This window comes from Echinops telfairi, unplaced genomic scaffold, assembly GCF_000313985.2.
Source record: "Echinops telfairi isolate 266 unplaced genomic scaffold, ASM31398v2 ScPeMD7_8;HRSCAF=38, whole genome shotgun sequence".
NCBI classification, from domain to species: domain Eukaryota; kingdom Metazoa; phylum Chordata; class Mammalia; order Afrosoricida; family Tenrecidae; genus Echinops; species Echinops telfairi.
In genome coordinates this window covers 7,965,536-7,978,680 of record NW_022103905.1, presented here as the reverse complement: position 1 = coordinate 7,978,680, position 13,145 = coordinate 7,965,536, and the positions used below count along the sequence as shown (strand labels likewise).

The 13,145-nt window shown below is 36.7% G+C and overlaps 1 protein-coding gene across 1 annotated transcript in view; it reads left to right on the top strand.

The window, feature by feature from the left end:
* Positions 1–13,145, top strand: part of FAM227B (family with sequence similarity 227 member B) — a 210,409-nt gene that overhangs the window by 11,630 nt on the left and 185,634 nt on the right. The window contains 5 exon segments of the mRNA XM_045286464.1: positions 1,212–1,443; positions 5,019–5,086; positions 9,890–9,925; positions 10,395–10,499; positions 12,401–12,559. Of these exon segments, the coding sequence (XP_045142399.1) occupies positions 1,212–1,443; positions 5,019–5,086; positions 9,890–9,925; positions 10,395–10,499; positions 12,401–12,559 (600 nt within the window).

The window sequence follows — 13,145 nt, the reverse complement described above, 5'->3', positions numbered from 1 at the left end:
AAATGTATAGATGTGCTTTACACAATTGATCTATGTATTGTGATGAATTTTATGAGCCCCAATAAATTGATTAAAAAAAAAAAAAAGAAAGAAAGCACAGGTTACATATAGGGTCATGTGTGATGAATTTTAGGGAACTTTTGAGGGACCAAAAAGGGAAGCAGAATATTGACCAAGGAAGGTTTGACATTTCTCATCTGCAGATCTCACATCTTTTCATTTAGCTAAATTCCCAGTATGTCTTACCCTAATTGCACGGCAACGTTTCATGCTGTTCAAGTCTCCCCGTAAGACAGAACGTATGATCTCATTCACAAACCCTTAATCATCTTGGGTAGCTTTCTTTGATTTGCGATTACTTGATTATACTGAAACGCCGACCTTGTGGTTGGCTTTATAAATATTAGTTTTGTGGCTCTCTTTCCCTCATTCCTTCTCTCCCCTTTCCTTTTCTGGGTCCTTCTCTTCCTTTCAAGAAAGCAAGGAAACACTCAAAGAATGTAGACACATTTCACTATCCAAATATGGGTTATTTTGTGCCTCAAAATAAATAATGATCATCCCTTATCATAACCCATTGAGTAAACTGCTGCTAGGTGCCACGGAGTTGATTTCACCATTCACACAACTATGAATAAACAAAATGAAAATTTGATGAAGAATGGAATTTGTACATAATGTAAGCATAACTCTACCCACAAAGGAATTGTTCATTATAAAAAAGGGGGGAAATGTACCTTTTTAGTGGAAACATCTAATAAGCATGACCTTCATCATTTTGTCAAACCCATTGTAGTCAAATTTGGATAAAATCAAACTTTTACATCAGCAGCCAGAAAGGAACAAGAACACAGCACTATTTCTATGATATTCTGTCCCCCAGAGATATATAACCTAAACCTAATTGTGAAAATAGATCCAAAATAGCAACCAGTTTGTAATCTTCTAAAGAATCAGTGTCATAAAAGTCAAGGGAAGACCAAGGAATTGTTGCCAGCTGAAGGGAATTAAAGAGACATGACGCCTAAACACATGTGATTCCGAACTAGATCCCTTTGCTCAAAAAGTAGTACTGGTTCAATGGATGAAACTTGAATAGAGTCTGAGGATTAAATAGGAATAACGCATCAATGATCTAAATGTATTGAACAATATTATTTAAATTTATTGAAAATGATTTTAGTTGTACTCTCTATTTCTCATTTTTGCAGGATTATTGGCCAAGGGAAGTTCATTTGCATCATGATCCTACATGTGAAGACACTTTGAAAAATATTAAAGATGATTGTTCATTTATTACCATTTACACATATTTATGGGAAAAAGTCCCTCAATTATTTGAAGCATCCCTGAACATGGAAACAAGATTAAAAGAATGTTCTCTTCTTTTGGAAGACCATGTCTCCAAATTGCTTGAGTGGGACACCGCGATTTCTAAAACAGGTGAACTTTATTTCATCAAGAGTAATCTGTGTGTGTGTGTGTGTGTGTGTGTGTACACCCACACATTCACATGTGCATGTGTAAGCACATAAAGATGAGAATCATAGATATGGAATATCTTTAAACATAAAAATTAGTCTATCTTACTTTACAACCTCTTCATTCAGAATGGTCTGATACAAATATGTAATTGAACATGAACCTGTAGATTCCAAGAAAGTGTTACTCCGGACAAAATCTACAATAGTAATGACTTTGCAAAACTGAAGATGGAGCTGGAGCTAGCAGAATAATATCAGAGAAACAAGCAGAGCAAGCAAAGAGGGAAAACCATGCATATTGGTGCTGGAGACAAGCAAGTCAGGAAAGGTCTGATGGATTCTAGATGGACAGCGAGAGACCCAGTTAATGATGACCTTGTGTGTTGCTGTTAGATGCCATTGAATTGGCTCCAACCCATTAGCGACTCTCTGACAACAGAAGGAAACAGTCCTCCACCATCCTCAAAATTGTTGCTATCCTGAGCTCATTGTTGCAGCCACGGTGTCCATCCAGCTTGGTAAGGGCCTTCTTCTTTTTCACGGCCTTTCCATTTTACCAAACATGATGTCCTTCTCCAGGGACTGGTCTCTCCTGACAATATGTCCAAAGTGTGTAAGATGAAGTCTTGCCATCCTTGCCTCTCAGGAGCACTCTGGCCTTACTGTTTCCCATACAGGTCCGTTTGTACATTTGGCAGCACAACACTTTCAATATTTTCTCTAGCACCATAATTCAAATGCATCCATTCTTCTACAGTCTTCTTTAGTCCATGTCCAACTTTCACATACAAATGATGCAATAGAGAATCTCATAGCTTGAGTCAGGCACACCTTAGTCCTCAGAGTAACGTCTCTGCTCTTCAATACTCTAAAGAGGTCTTGTGCAGCAGATTGACCTAATGCAGTATGTCTTATGAGCTCTTGACTGCTGCTTTCATGAGCATTGATTACGGATTCAAGACAAAAATGCCTGACAACGTCAACCTTTTCTCTGTATATCATGCTGTTACCTATTGATTCAGTTGTGAGGATTTTGGTCATCCTTATATTGTGTTGTAATCCATTCCAAAGGCTACAATCCCTGATGTTCATCAGCAAGGGCTTCAATCTTCCTCGCTTTCAGCAAGCAAGGTTGCGTCCCCTGCCTATTGAAGGTTGTTAACAATCCTTCTTCCGATCCTGATGCCACACTCTTCTTCATATGATCCAGCTTCTCTGATGATTTGCAAATTGTCTGGCACAGACAAGTGAGTGCGTCCAGTGCTTTAGCTTTCTGAAACATTTCAATGTGTATTCCATCACTTCCTCGTCAAAGCCTTATGCATAGCTTTGATTCATTTTAAAATACTGACCTTAAATAAACAGAACAGAACAGTCCTTTCTGTGCCCTTCTCAAAATAGCTGTCATGTTCAAGTCCATTGTTGCAACAATTGCACCTGACTGTTTCACTAAGCATCTCCCTCACCCTCGCTGTTGTCTCTCCTCCTCACTAGCCCTCTGTTTCACAAAATATGACCCTTCTAGGACACCGACCTAACAATCCATCCCCTCTGATGACATGTCAAAATCAAACAAAGCAAACATTGTTCTGTTGTGATCTATAAGGGTTTGGGGATACATTTTGAAAGATGATCACCAGGCATTTCTTCCTAATCTGTCCTAAGATAGATGCTCCATGAAACCATTTCAATGTGGGTGATGTTTCTGGTATCTGAAATAGTAGTAACATGGTTTCATCATCACTGAAACATGCAAGCTATCACAGCATGACAAATTGATAGGCATATGGTGGGAGGTCATGAGAGGAGGAACAATTAATCAGGCAAATGCTGATTCATGGCAATCCCATGTGTTTCAGAGTAATCCTGTGCTCTAATGGCTGTGATCATTGGGAAGCAAACTCATGTCTTTCTTTCAAGTGGCCTCTGGATAGATTCAAACCACTAACCTTGTGGTTAGCAGCTCAATGTATGCCACCAAAACTCTGCTTGTGTAAATATAATATTATTAAATTCACTAGTTTATTTTCAATTACCTTATTGAATTTTATTGATTTGTTGTTAAAAATGCCTTTATAAAGTGTACAAGCTATCTACACATACATTTTCCTTATAAAAGACCATTTTAATGCACAGAAGTGAAAAATCTGAATATTTCCCTTCATAAGTTACTCCTGCTTTACATTTTTGAAAAAAAAATTCATTGTCATCAATATGTAAATATAAAATTTTCTCTCAAATCTGGGCTGACTCCAGAGTCCCTATAATCTTTCATTAAGCCATACTGCTTCGTTCAATTTAAGGTGACCAGGAAGCAATCAAATGCAAGTGACTGAACTACTTGAAAATGTGGGCTTATTCAAGTACATAGGTACTGAGCTGTAAAACCTAAAGTACAGACATTTTCCATCCCTCATATGCCAGTTTGAAGGTCTGTGGTGGCTTGCTTCTTGCTATGATGCTGGAAGCTCTATTACCCATATTTCAAATACCATCAGGGTCACCCAGGGTGAATAAGTTTCAGCTAAAGCTGAAGTTGAAGAACATTAGAGAAGTCTTGGAGCCAGAGTAAAATCTTGAGTCTATCCCACCTGCATTTACAATCTTAAGACTAGCGACGATGCCTTGAAGACTAAAGACGAGACAAGTCGTGGGATGACACCAAAGACATCTTTCACGACGGAAGCCAAAAGCCACGAAAAGAACGGGAAAGAAAAGAGCATAGTCAATGTCAGACACTCCAACTCTTAGTTTTGTAATATGAAAACCATTGCCATTGAATCAATCCTGGTTCATGGTGGCCCTATAGGACAGACAGAACTGCCCACCTCGGGTTTCCACACTCACAAATCCATATGAGAGCAGAAAGCCTCATGTGTCTCCATTGAAATGGCTGGAGCTTTCGAGCTGCAGAGACCTCCTGGTGACAGCCCGGGGGTAACCCACTGCACCCCCATGGCCTCTGCTGTGGAATACGGAGACGCTAAAGCAGAAAGAAGAGATGATGACCTCAAGGATTCGACTAACCTAGTTCAAGGCAAGGGTGGTGGCATTTTATCTCATATGCTTGGGATGAGTTATCAGGGGAGACCAGTCCCCAGAGAAAATCATCATGCTTGGTAAAACAGTGAGTGAAGAGGTTTTTAAAAATCCCTCGCAAGATGGATTGACACATTGCCGGCAACAATGAACGCAAATAAAATAATGATTGCAAGGATGGCTCAGGAGCAGGCAGTGCTTCGTCCTCTGGTACCCAGGCTTGCAATGAGTTAGAACTGGCTGAGGGTAGCTAGCAACCACTGCCACATTGTATACATTTTAGTTATAACATGATATTTCATAAAAATATGTGGAAATTAAAATTCTCATACAGTATTTATAATAATTCATTCAACTAAATGTGCTTAGCTTTATACTTATCAAAGAAGTATGTTCTCTCATTTAGTTATTTCATGTATATCTCTTTAAAGTTTAAAAATAATGCTTCCTTTTTTAAAGTGTATATATATGTTGTAAATTTTAATTTTTTTAAAGCTTCTTATGGACAATTGGAAAGACACAAGAAATTTCTAAAGTACTATAAGAAAACAAAGAAGATAATGGTATGGTCTTTATGTTTTTACCTTTTTTGATAATGTATATTTTCACCAAAAGTAGGATTTAAAGCCTTTTTGTAATTCATTAAACATGTGAAAAATTTTATCTATAAATAGTACTGTATATTAGTTTTTAAATGTATTTCCTAAATAAATTTTAAGGCAAATGCTCTTTTGTTGAACACTTTTCTATTTTCACAATTATTTAGTAGGGTTCTGTGAACAAATTAGAAATAAAGATTGGGGGGAGTGGGGAGGGAGGGGAAAAATGAGGACCTAATGTCGGGGTTTAAGTGGAGAGAAAATGTTTTGAGAATGAAGTACAAATGTGCTTTACACAATTGATGTGTGTATGGATTGTGATAAGAGTTGTATGAGCCCCTAATAAAATGTCTAAAAATAAATAAATAAAAATAAAACAATAAAAAAAATCAAAAATAAAAAAAAGAAATAAAGATTATGCTTATCCTTGATTATTTCTTAAGCTAAATTTGTAGAAGTAGAGCTACAAGGGAAAGGAAATTTAGAATTATAGGCTAAATATTGTCATTTTTTTCTCTAGAAAGGTGGCAAAAATTCTGATTTGTTAACAGTAGTGTTTGTGATTGATTGATTGTTTTTCTATTCCTTTGCCAACATTGCATATTATCATGTTTATACACTTGGAGGCAAATACATTAGAAACTGTGGACCTCTACTAATGATGTTGATTTGGGGATTTGCTTAGCCTTTGTACTTTTATTATTTAGAATTGATTATTTGTGAATTTTGACCATTCTTTTTCATGTGTTCCTTTTTTATAAGAGCTCTAAATTTTTTTTTACATATTAACTCTTCTCACTAATATTTGTGGTAAACATTTAACCATTTCTCTTTTGTTATATAGAAGTTTACATTTTGATTGATTTTAAATCTGTGTGAGTCTTTCAATAAGATTCTGCACATTCATTGTTAAATATATTAGTGCTACTGTGACTCTTCATCGCTTTGAATCAATCCCAAGCCATGGCGACCCCACATGTGCAGAGGGGAATTGCTCCACGGGGTTTTCAAGGCGCTGGCCCTTCCTTCAGAGTCAGATTCCCAGGCCTGTCTTCCGCGTGGTCTGCACTTCCAACCTTCCAGCTCGTAGTCACTTGGCCCTAAAACATCTGGGTCATCCAGGGACTCCAATTTACTCTTAATTTTCTTAAACATGTATTATTCATGTCAATGGGAGTTTTCCTCCCACTTCCTTAGTAAATAGGTGTCTTTGTGTCATGGTCCTGTTTAAAGAGCAAAACTCTTTGTATGAGGTTAGATATTGGAAGCTCAAATTCAAGATGTTCACTCAAAAGGAAGAGCACTGTCAATAGCCAGAGAATACTTTGTTTGCATCTGTCTTCCCTGGTATACTGCTTGCTTCTCTGTCTAGTCTGCCCTTTTTGTAACTCAGAGGTGATTAGGTTTAAGTCACCCAACACAGGGAACACCTGGCGAACATAACAAAGGAAGCTCTATTCCCAGGTAGGGTTACGTCTACAATACAAGAGTTGGGATTCCAACACATATACTTTGGTAGGAGACCATTTAATGAACTACAATGGGTTATTACTGGTACATAAGAAGTTATTGTTGCTCTATGAATCGTCTATAGATGCAGCTTTAAAAGATCATTGCTGTGGCCTTTTCCATCTTGTCTAAGCTTAATGGAATGGATGCTAGTAGTTTCTGTTAAGAGTAAAGAAATGCATTTTTAATTTACTAAAGATTTATAGATGTAGAATTGGATACAGGTGCGAATAGAGGTGGATGATAGAGAACTAAAAACAGCTAGAACTCTTTGCTTGAAAACTTGAAGGAAATCTTCTCACCATTGTAGTGGAGAAGGGATGCATGCCTTGGTGACAGCAAAAGGGACTTTCATCTGTGAATGTGGCACACGCCCTGGATTGCTTTGCAGATGCTTCTATTACCAGGGTCTAACTTTGGGGCCACTAAGTATTTTAATGCATCACTGAGTTTTATTTTTTATTGTTTTATTTGGATTTTTATTCCTCTTCTTGAAATTATCCAGTCAGGACGTTGAGATTAATATTAGTGTCTCTAGATATGACTCTATCTTTATTAGCCAATTGTATCTATAGTCATAAGCACATAGTCTTCTTTCTAATAAAAACCCATCTCATTGTCCCTAAATTGTCTTTTTTTTTAAATCCTTTATACTTTTCTCATTGGCAATAATCTGATCCTCTTTTTGCTAGCAAACCATTCTTGTCCTTTCAAATCTGTTCTATAGGAGGGAATTTCAAAAAGTTTGTGGAAAAATGGAGTGAAAAGATAATAGAAGTTTTCCATATACTTTTGGAAGACTCCTCATATGTTTTCCTCGTGTGTGTGTGTGTGTGTGTGTGTGTGTGTGTAAAACTTGCTTGAATCTTTGCTACTTCTCAGGAAGATGAGCACATGGAAATTACTAAACAGTATATATGCACCAACATGTCTACATGGTCAAAAACTAACACATGCATAGACAAAGAGTTACGTATTTTCTGTGCAAAGCAGCGTACTGCACATGGAGATAGGGCACTCAGATTGCCTGTCAGCTTTTAGAAGAGGCGTTAAGGACACCCATCAGCAGTCAGCCTCTTCATGTGCTACCTCAGCTGTAGGATATCCCTTCTAGGAATCCTGGACACCCAATCCCTCTTTGAAATGGAGCCAGTCGGGACTGGCGGTTACACCCTATGGCAGGGCAATTCTGATGGGAAACTTTCAGCTCCACGGTGTCTTTTGGGGTCACCTGAGACGACTGAGTTTATATCATAGTTAATTTATCTAAGCTTCACAAGTATTGATTCCAAGGCCATTCCCTAATAAGCATGCTGCACCTCTACCTCCGAGTCTGTTTCCCAGAGAGCCCAAACGTATAACAGAAGCTTTCCTTTTCTATCACAACCCTTATCTCTGTGTTTTGTTGTTGTAGGCATGAGGCTCCTTTCTGCGGGCAGAGGGCGGCAGGTAGTTCCAGTTGTCTTCGAGAGAAATTAACAAAAATCAAGATTTTACCATTTTTTTCCCTGAACCATATAAACTCAGTAAAAAATCCGGTCAATATACATGTCCATATAACACATCCCAACAAAAACAGAACCCCACTGGAACATTTAGCAGTTAACATAAAGCCAATTTCCCCCCTTCCCAAAATGTTTTCATGGTTTTTTAATTCCCACTGCGCACCTCAATGGGACTGATCCCTTGTGGCTAGAGACATTAGAATTCTCTCCAATTTTCACTGAAAAAAACTTCATAATTGTTTCAAGTTTGTTTTGTTTAAACAAAAGTAACAGTGGCATTGCTTTATCCAGGGCCCCTTCCCAATAATCAACGGTTAGGATATAGCAGCCTTTACCTTAATAACCCATCCAGACCCCTCCTTCGTCCTGCTCAGCATTATCTCCTCGAGAATTTAAATACACTTATGATGGAATATTCCAGTTGTGGAAAGGCAGAGTCTAGGTGCCATGCTAGCTTCCTCAACCTCATGAACTGCTATCACCTTTGGACACACACTCTTTTCCCTTAAGATGAGATTTTAGATCAGAATGGAGAGACTTTTCTTTGGGAGGTTTTTAAACACTACTGTAAGGATAAAGTAGAACTGTAAGTTCATCAAAGTCCACTTATAATTGACAAAATGATATTTACTTCAGGTCCCATGAGGTCAATAATTCTGCATGACAGAGTAATCTTGTCAAAAAATTTTGTAACAATTTTTAAGATATAATGGTGAAAAAGGTAGTAAATAAAAATAACATGGCTGAATTCTTAAGAACTCATCTCATTTTCTTATTACTCATCTATAAGGAAGGTCAGGAGCTCCCCTAAAGACAACTCTGAAAAGGCTACAAGCTTCCAAAGGATTTCTAAATCTTTAGAAATATACCCTCCTTTTGGAGTATGGTACCCTCATTCCCACCCTAAATTTTTTTTAAGTACAGAAGATTAAACTTAAAAAAATTAAGTGATCAGAATGAGATGCTTCAATTCCAACATTTTACAGGGTTTGTGCTGAGTTATGTTTCTAACCCAAACATGATGGTGCCAGACCAAAGCACATGGCCAACGAAAGATGCTCCCATCTCATTCTGAAAGCAAATGCTAGCAACAACCCCCATCCAAAGCCATTAGGACCAAGTCTTATTATGATGCCAGGACTAATTTGAAAACAATTTTGAGACATATTTAAGTTTCCTCTCCTTTGCTTCTTTACATGAAACATCATTTTGGACTCAGTTTATTACATTCCTAAAGACATGGAAAGAACCCCTGTCCCCTTCCACATCTGAACTTGTAGGGGAAAAGCAGACACCTAAGCCAGGAGGCAGAGTGTATAACAGTCCATAGAATCCATTACACAGGAGCACAACTCCAAGCCACACAAACGGGCTGGCCCAAATGAACCAATGGAGAAATACAACTTCTAAAAAAGGTCAATATTAGAAATAAACCAGAAAACAATGTCCAATAGTAAATAACACTCCTCATTTTGAGGGGTAGGGGAGGTGGGAGATTCAAACGGAGAGAGAGAGAGACTAGGTGTTTTGACATTGCCCTTAAAGAATCTATTTCACAGTTCCTATTTGGTGACTCTTTTGAAATGACTTCCTTGAAGGTATAGACTATCTTTGTTTTCCCAGCGTCTAACATGGCATTTAAGTCTTAGTAGGCTGTTAGCATATCTAGCCTTCATTAACAGAATAACTTTTAAAAATATAAACATTATTTAACTAAATTTAAATTTTTTGTTTCGTTTTCAATGTTTTGCAGCTTTCAGATGATATGGAGACACAGAAGAATATAGAGGTATTTAAATGTTTTGCTTTGCCAGATTCCATATCAAAATTATTATGGTGGGTTAAAAAATGTATGTCATAATATAGGTACAGATATAGATATACAGGTACATACAGATTTCAAAGGAGGAAGGGTTGTGAACAGGATAGAAGCTTTCTTGTCCTACCAAATCCATTTTTTATGAACAATTTAAAAGTCATTTTAGTATATGTCAAATTGAGTCCTCCAATATGAAATTGTTTATAGCTTTGGTATATGAATATATCGGGTTATCCTAATTTCGGAGAAACAGACAAAATGAATGACTTTTCTTAGGTGAAATAAGTATTTTTTTCCTTAATTATGTAACAATGAAATCAATTATTTATGTCAGGAAATTATTATTAAACATGAGTTGGAATTAACTCGATGGTGAGTAGGTGGCCATATGAGGTTACTATACTGAGAACAGTGTTTTATAATATATCCTTCTTTCTAGGGCTACAACTTCTCAGGATTTAAAGCAAGTGAACTTCCTCAACTACCCAGACATTTGGATGCTGAACGAATTTATCTTTTCATTTTAAAAGCCCATGATTTTGATGTATGTAAATATCCTTTGTGTTATATGATCAGCTCCGAGAATGTGATTTGATGAATCAGGCCTGTAGTTAAAAGCTCAAACAAGTAAGGGTTCCACAAGATTTGATTTGAGAGTGTGGCGATGAGTCTGGCAGGAGTGACAGGTGATGTCTAACACACTCATACCCAGAGAGGCTGTATTGGACTGTGTGCTGCCTCCTGAGGAGTCTGAGGTCGCTAGTGTGCATTGTCTTGGCAGTGACCATGGCCCTGTGCTTTTCCCTTCCTGTTCCTGCTCGATGGCTTCCTATATCTCAACATGCTCAAATTGACATTTTTTGTGGCTTTGAGTAACTACAGATATATTTTTGAAGACTTTAGAATTGTCTTTGAAACAAGTTTTCCATGATAGCAAACATAGTAAAACTGAAAATTAAAGCAACTGAGCTATTAGTTTACCCTCAAAAAGGCCTTTATTTGAAAATTTAAGTTAATTTTTAAAAGTAATCTGTCCCCTTCCTGTATTTCAATTGTTTAATTTTTCTTTATGCATATCTACTTGACACATTTGTTGGGTAATTAAATAGTGCTAAATCTGAATTGAAGCAGTTACCAGGACACTCCTTCCTCTGAGTGGGCTATGGGGCAGAACTCTCGGTGCAAAAAGCATAGCGAAGAGTTTTAGTAGTAGGAAAGTTTCCACACTGTCCTTCTTGTAGACTTGTGCTTGAAAAACAGGAATTCATGCCTATTGAATTTCACTGGAAGGAATAGTTCATGTTTATGCATCTGATATTTTAAAATAAGAAGATAGAATAACCTATGAAATGTGCTTACTCAAACCAAAATGTATAATCTCTAGTAGTTGTGGTAAGTAGATTTAACCTTACGTGCCAATTATGATCAGTTATCTGCAATACTATGATCAGCACACTTTGTTTAGACAGATTCTATGGTCATAAAACAGCCTCAACAATGTTCTCAAACATATTAAAAATTACGAAGAGGTACAAGAGTGGGTGACTTTTTGTTCTAAGAAGGTCACCATGAGTCAGGACCACATTGTCAGCAACTAACAAGAGCAAGGGTCATAGCCAGGCACACGATCCTATTATTGATTGTTGGTATGTGTTTTTAATGGGAAATGGGGGGAATTGCGGTACATATCTTGGATTTCTATTGTTTTAGTCTGTACACATTCTCACTGTAATAGCTACTCAGCAGTTGTAGTTGTTGATCTTTTAAAATGTGATTCAAGTGACTGAGGAGCTAGCTTTTAAATTGTATTTCCTTTTAAATAATATAAGTACAAATTCAAAAGTTAATATACTATTTAGTTGATGGAAAAAATTTAAGTGTGGTTGAAAAATTATAGCCCTATGTTGTGCAAAATCTAACTACTATCTAGTTCTTTTTTTAAAACTATAACTCATGAGTTCATTGGTCCATTGCATTACAGGTGCCCCTGTATTTCATAGTTCAATTTAAATGTACCAGCATTTTATTGTTTATGATCTAGTATCGCTGATAAAAATTTATTGTTCTTATTGAAATGGGCTATTAGTGTAAAAATACCACTCTTTGAATACTTAGTAACAAAATGAATGTAAACCGTTTTATTAATTGTTACTTATTGAAAATATACTGTCCTAAATATATTTGGTTGAATAAGGTGTTATTAATTTTATGTTTTGCTTTTTACTTTTTAAGGTAAGTTCTAGAAAGTTTTAAATGTCATCTGTGGATCACATTTCATTTCTATTGAATAGTCCTGGTCTATAACTATTGAACACATCCTTTTTATAAATCCTGTTTACATTCTCATGTTTGCTTACAGGTTTTAATTTAATCTATGTGTTTATTTTTATAGGACAACATTTTAAAAATTTGACTTTAATTTAATCTACATATTTCTTTTTATAGGAGAAAACTTTTAAAATCTGGAAAACTCATTTTCTCTCAGAGCCTTCTATTGCTCTTCTGCATGATTCCTTTTGGTGGTGGTTTCTCTATAAATTTAAGGTATCATAATACTTTTAAACTTCTTTTTAAAACCTGATTTGCGGTATAAGTAGTCTGTCAGTAGAGGTATCCTGGTTATGAAAATGTTTTTGTGGATCCTCTCACAGAAATTAGTTTTTGAGTATTCTATACATGTTAGAAATCATCTTGAAGTCAAGTCTTGGAGCTAAAACTTTAATAATGGAATTTAACAATCATCAAACTTTGGGTAATCCAAAAAAAGATTAAGGAAATTAACTAGCAAAGATTGTAGCTTGCATTGCCCACTACAAACTAATCAATGAACCAAACAGTGTAGTGAATAATGAAGCAGCCATCCATCAGGGAAGCAACAAAGCTCACATGAAGAAGCACACCAGCTTGCATGATGATGAAGTGTCAACAGGAATAGGTATCAGAAGTTCAAAAAGAGTAATCAAATTGACGTGATGGAGCATAGGCAAAGTGAAGACCCCAAACCCACCTGCATGATAATTGGACAGTCCCTCACAGAAGGGCCACACGGAAGGGACAATACACCCAGGGTGCAGTAGAGGGATGATGAAACAACTATCCTCTAGTTCTTTAAAATTTTTCTCCTCCCACTATTATGACCCTAGTTTTACCTCACTAATCTTGCTAGACCTGCATATACACACTGATACTT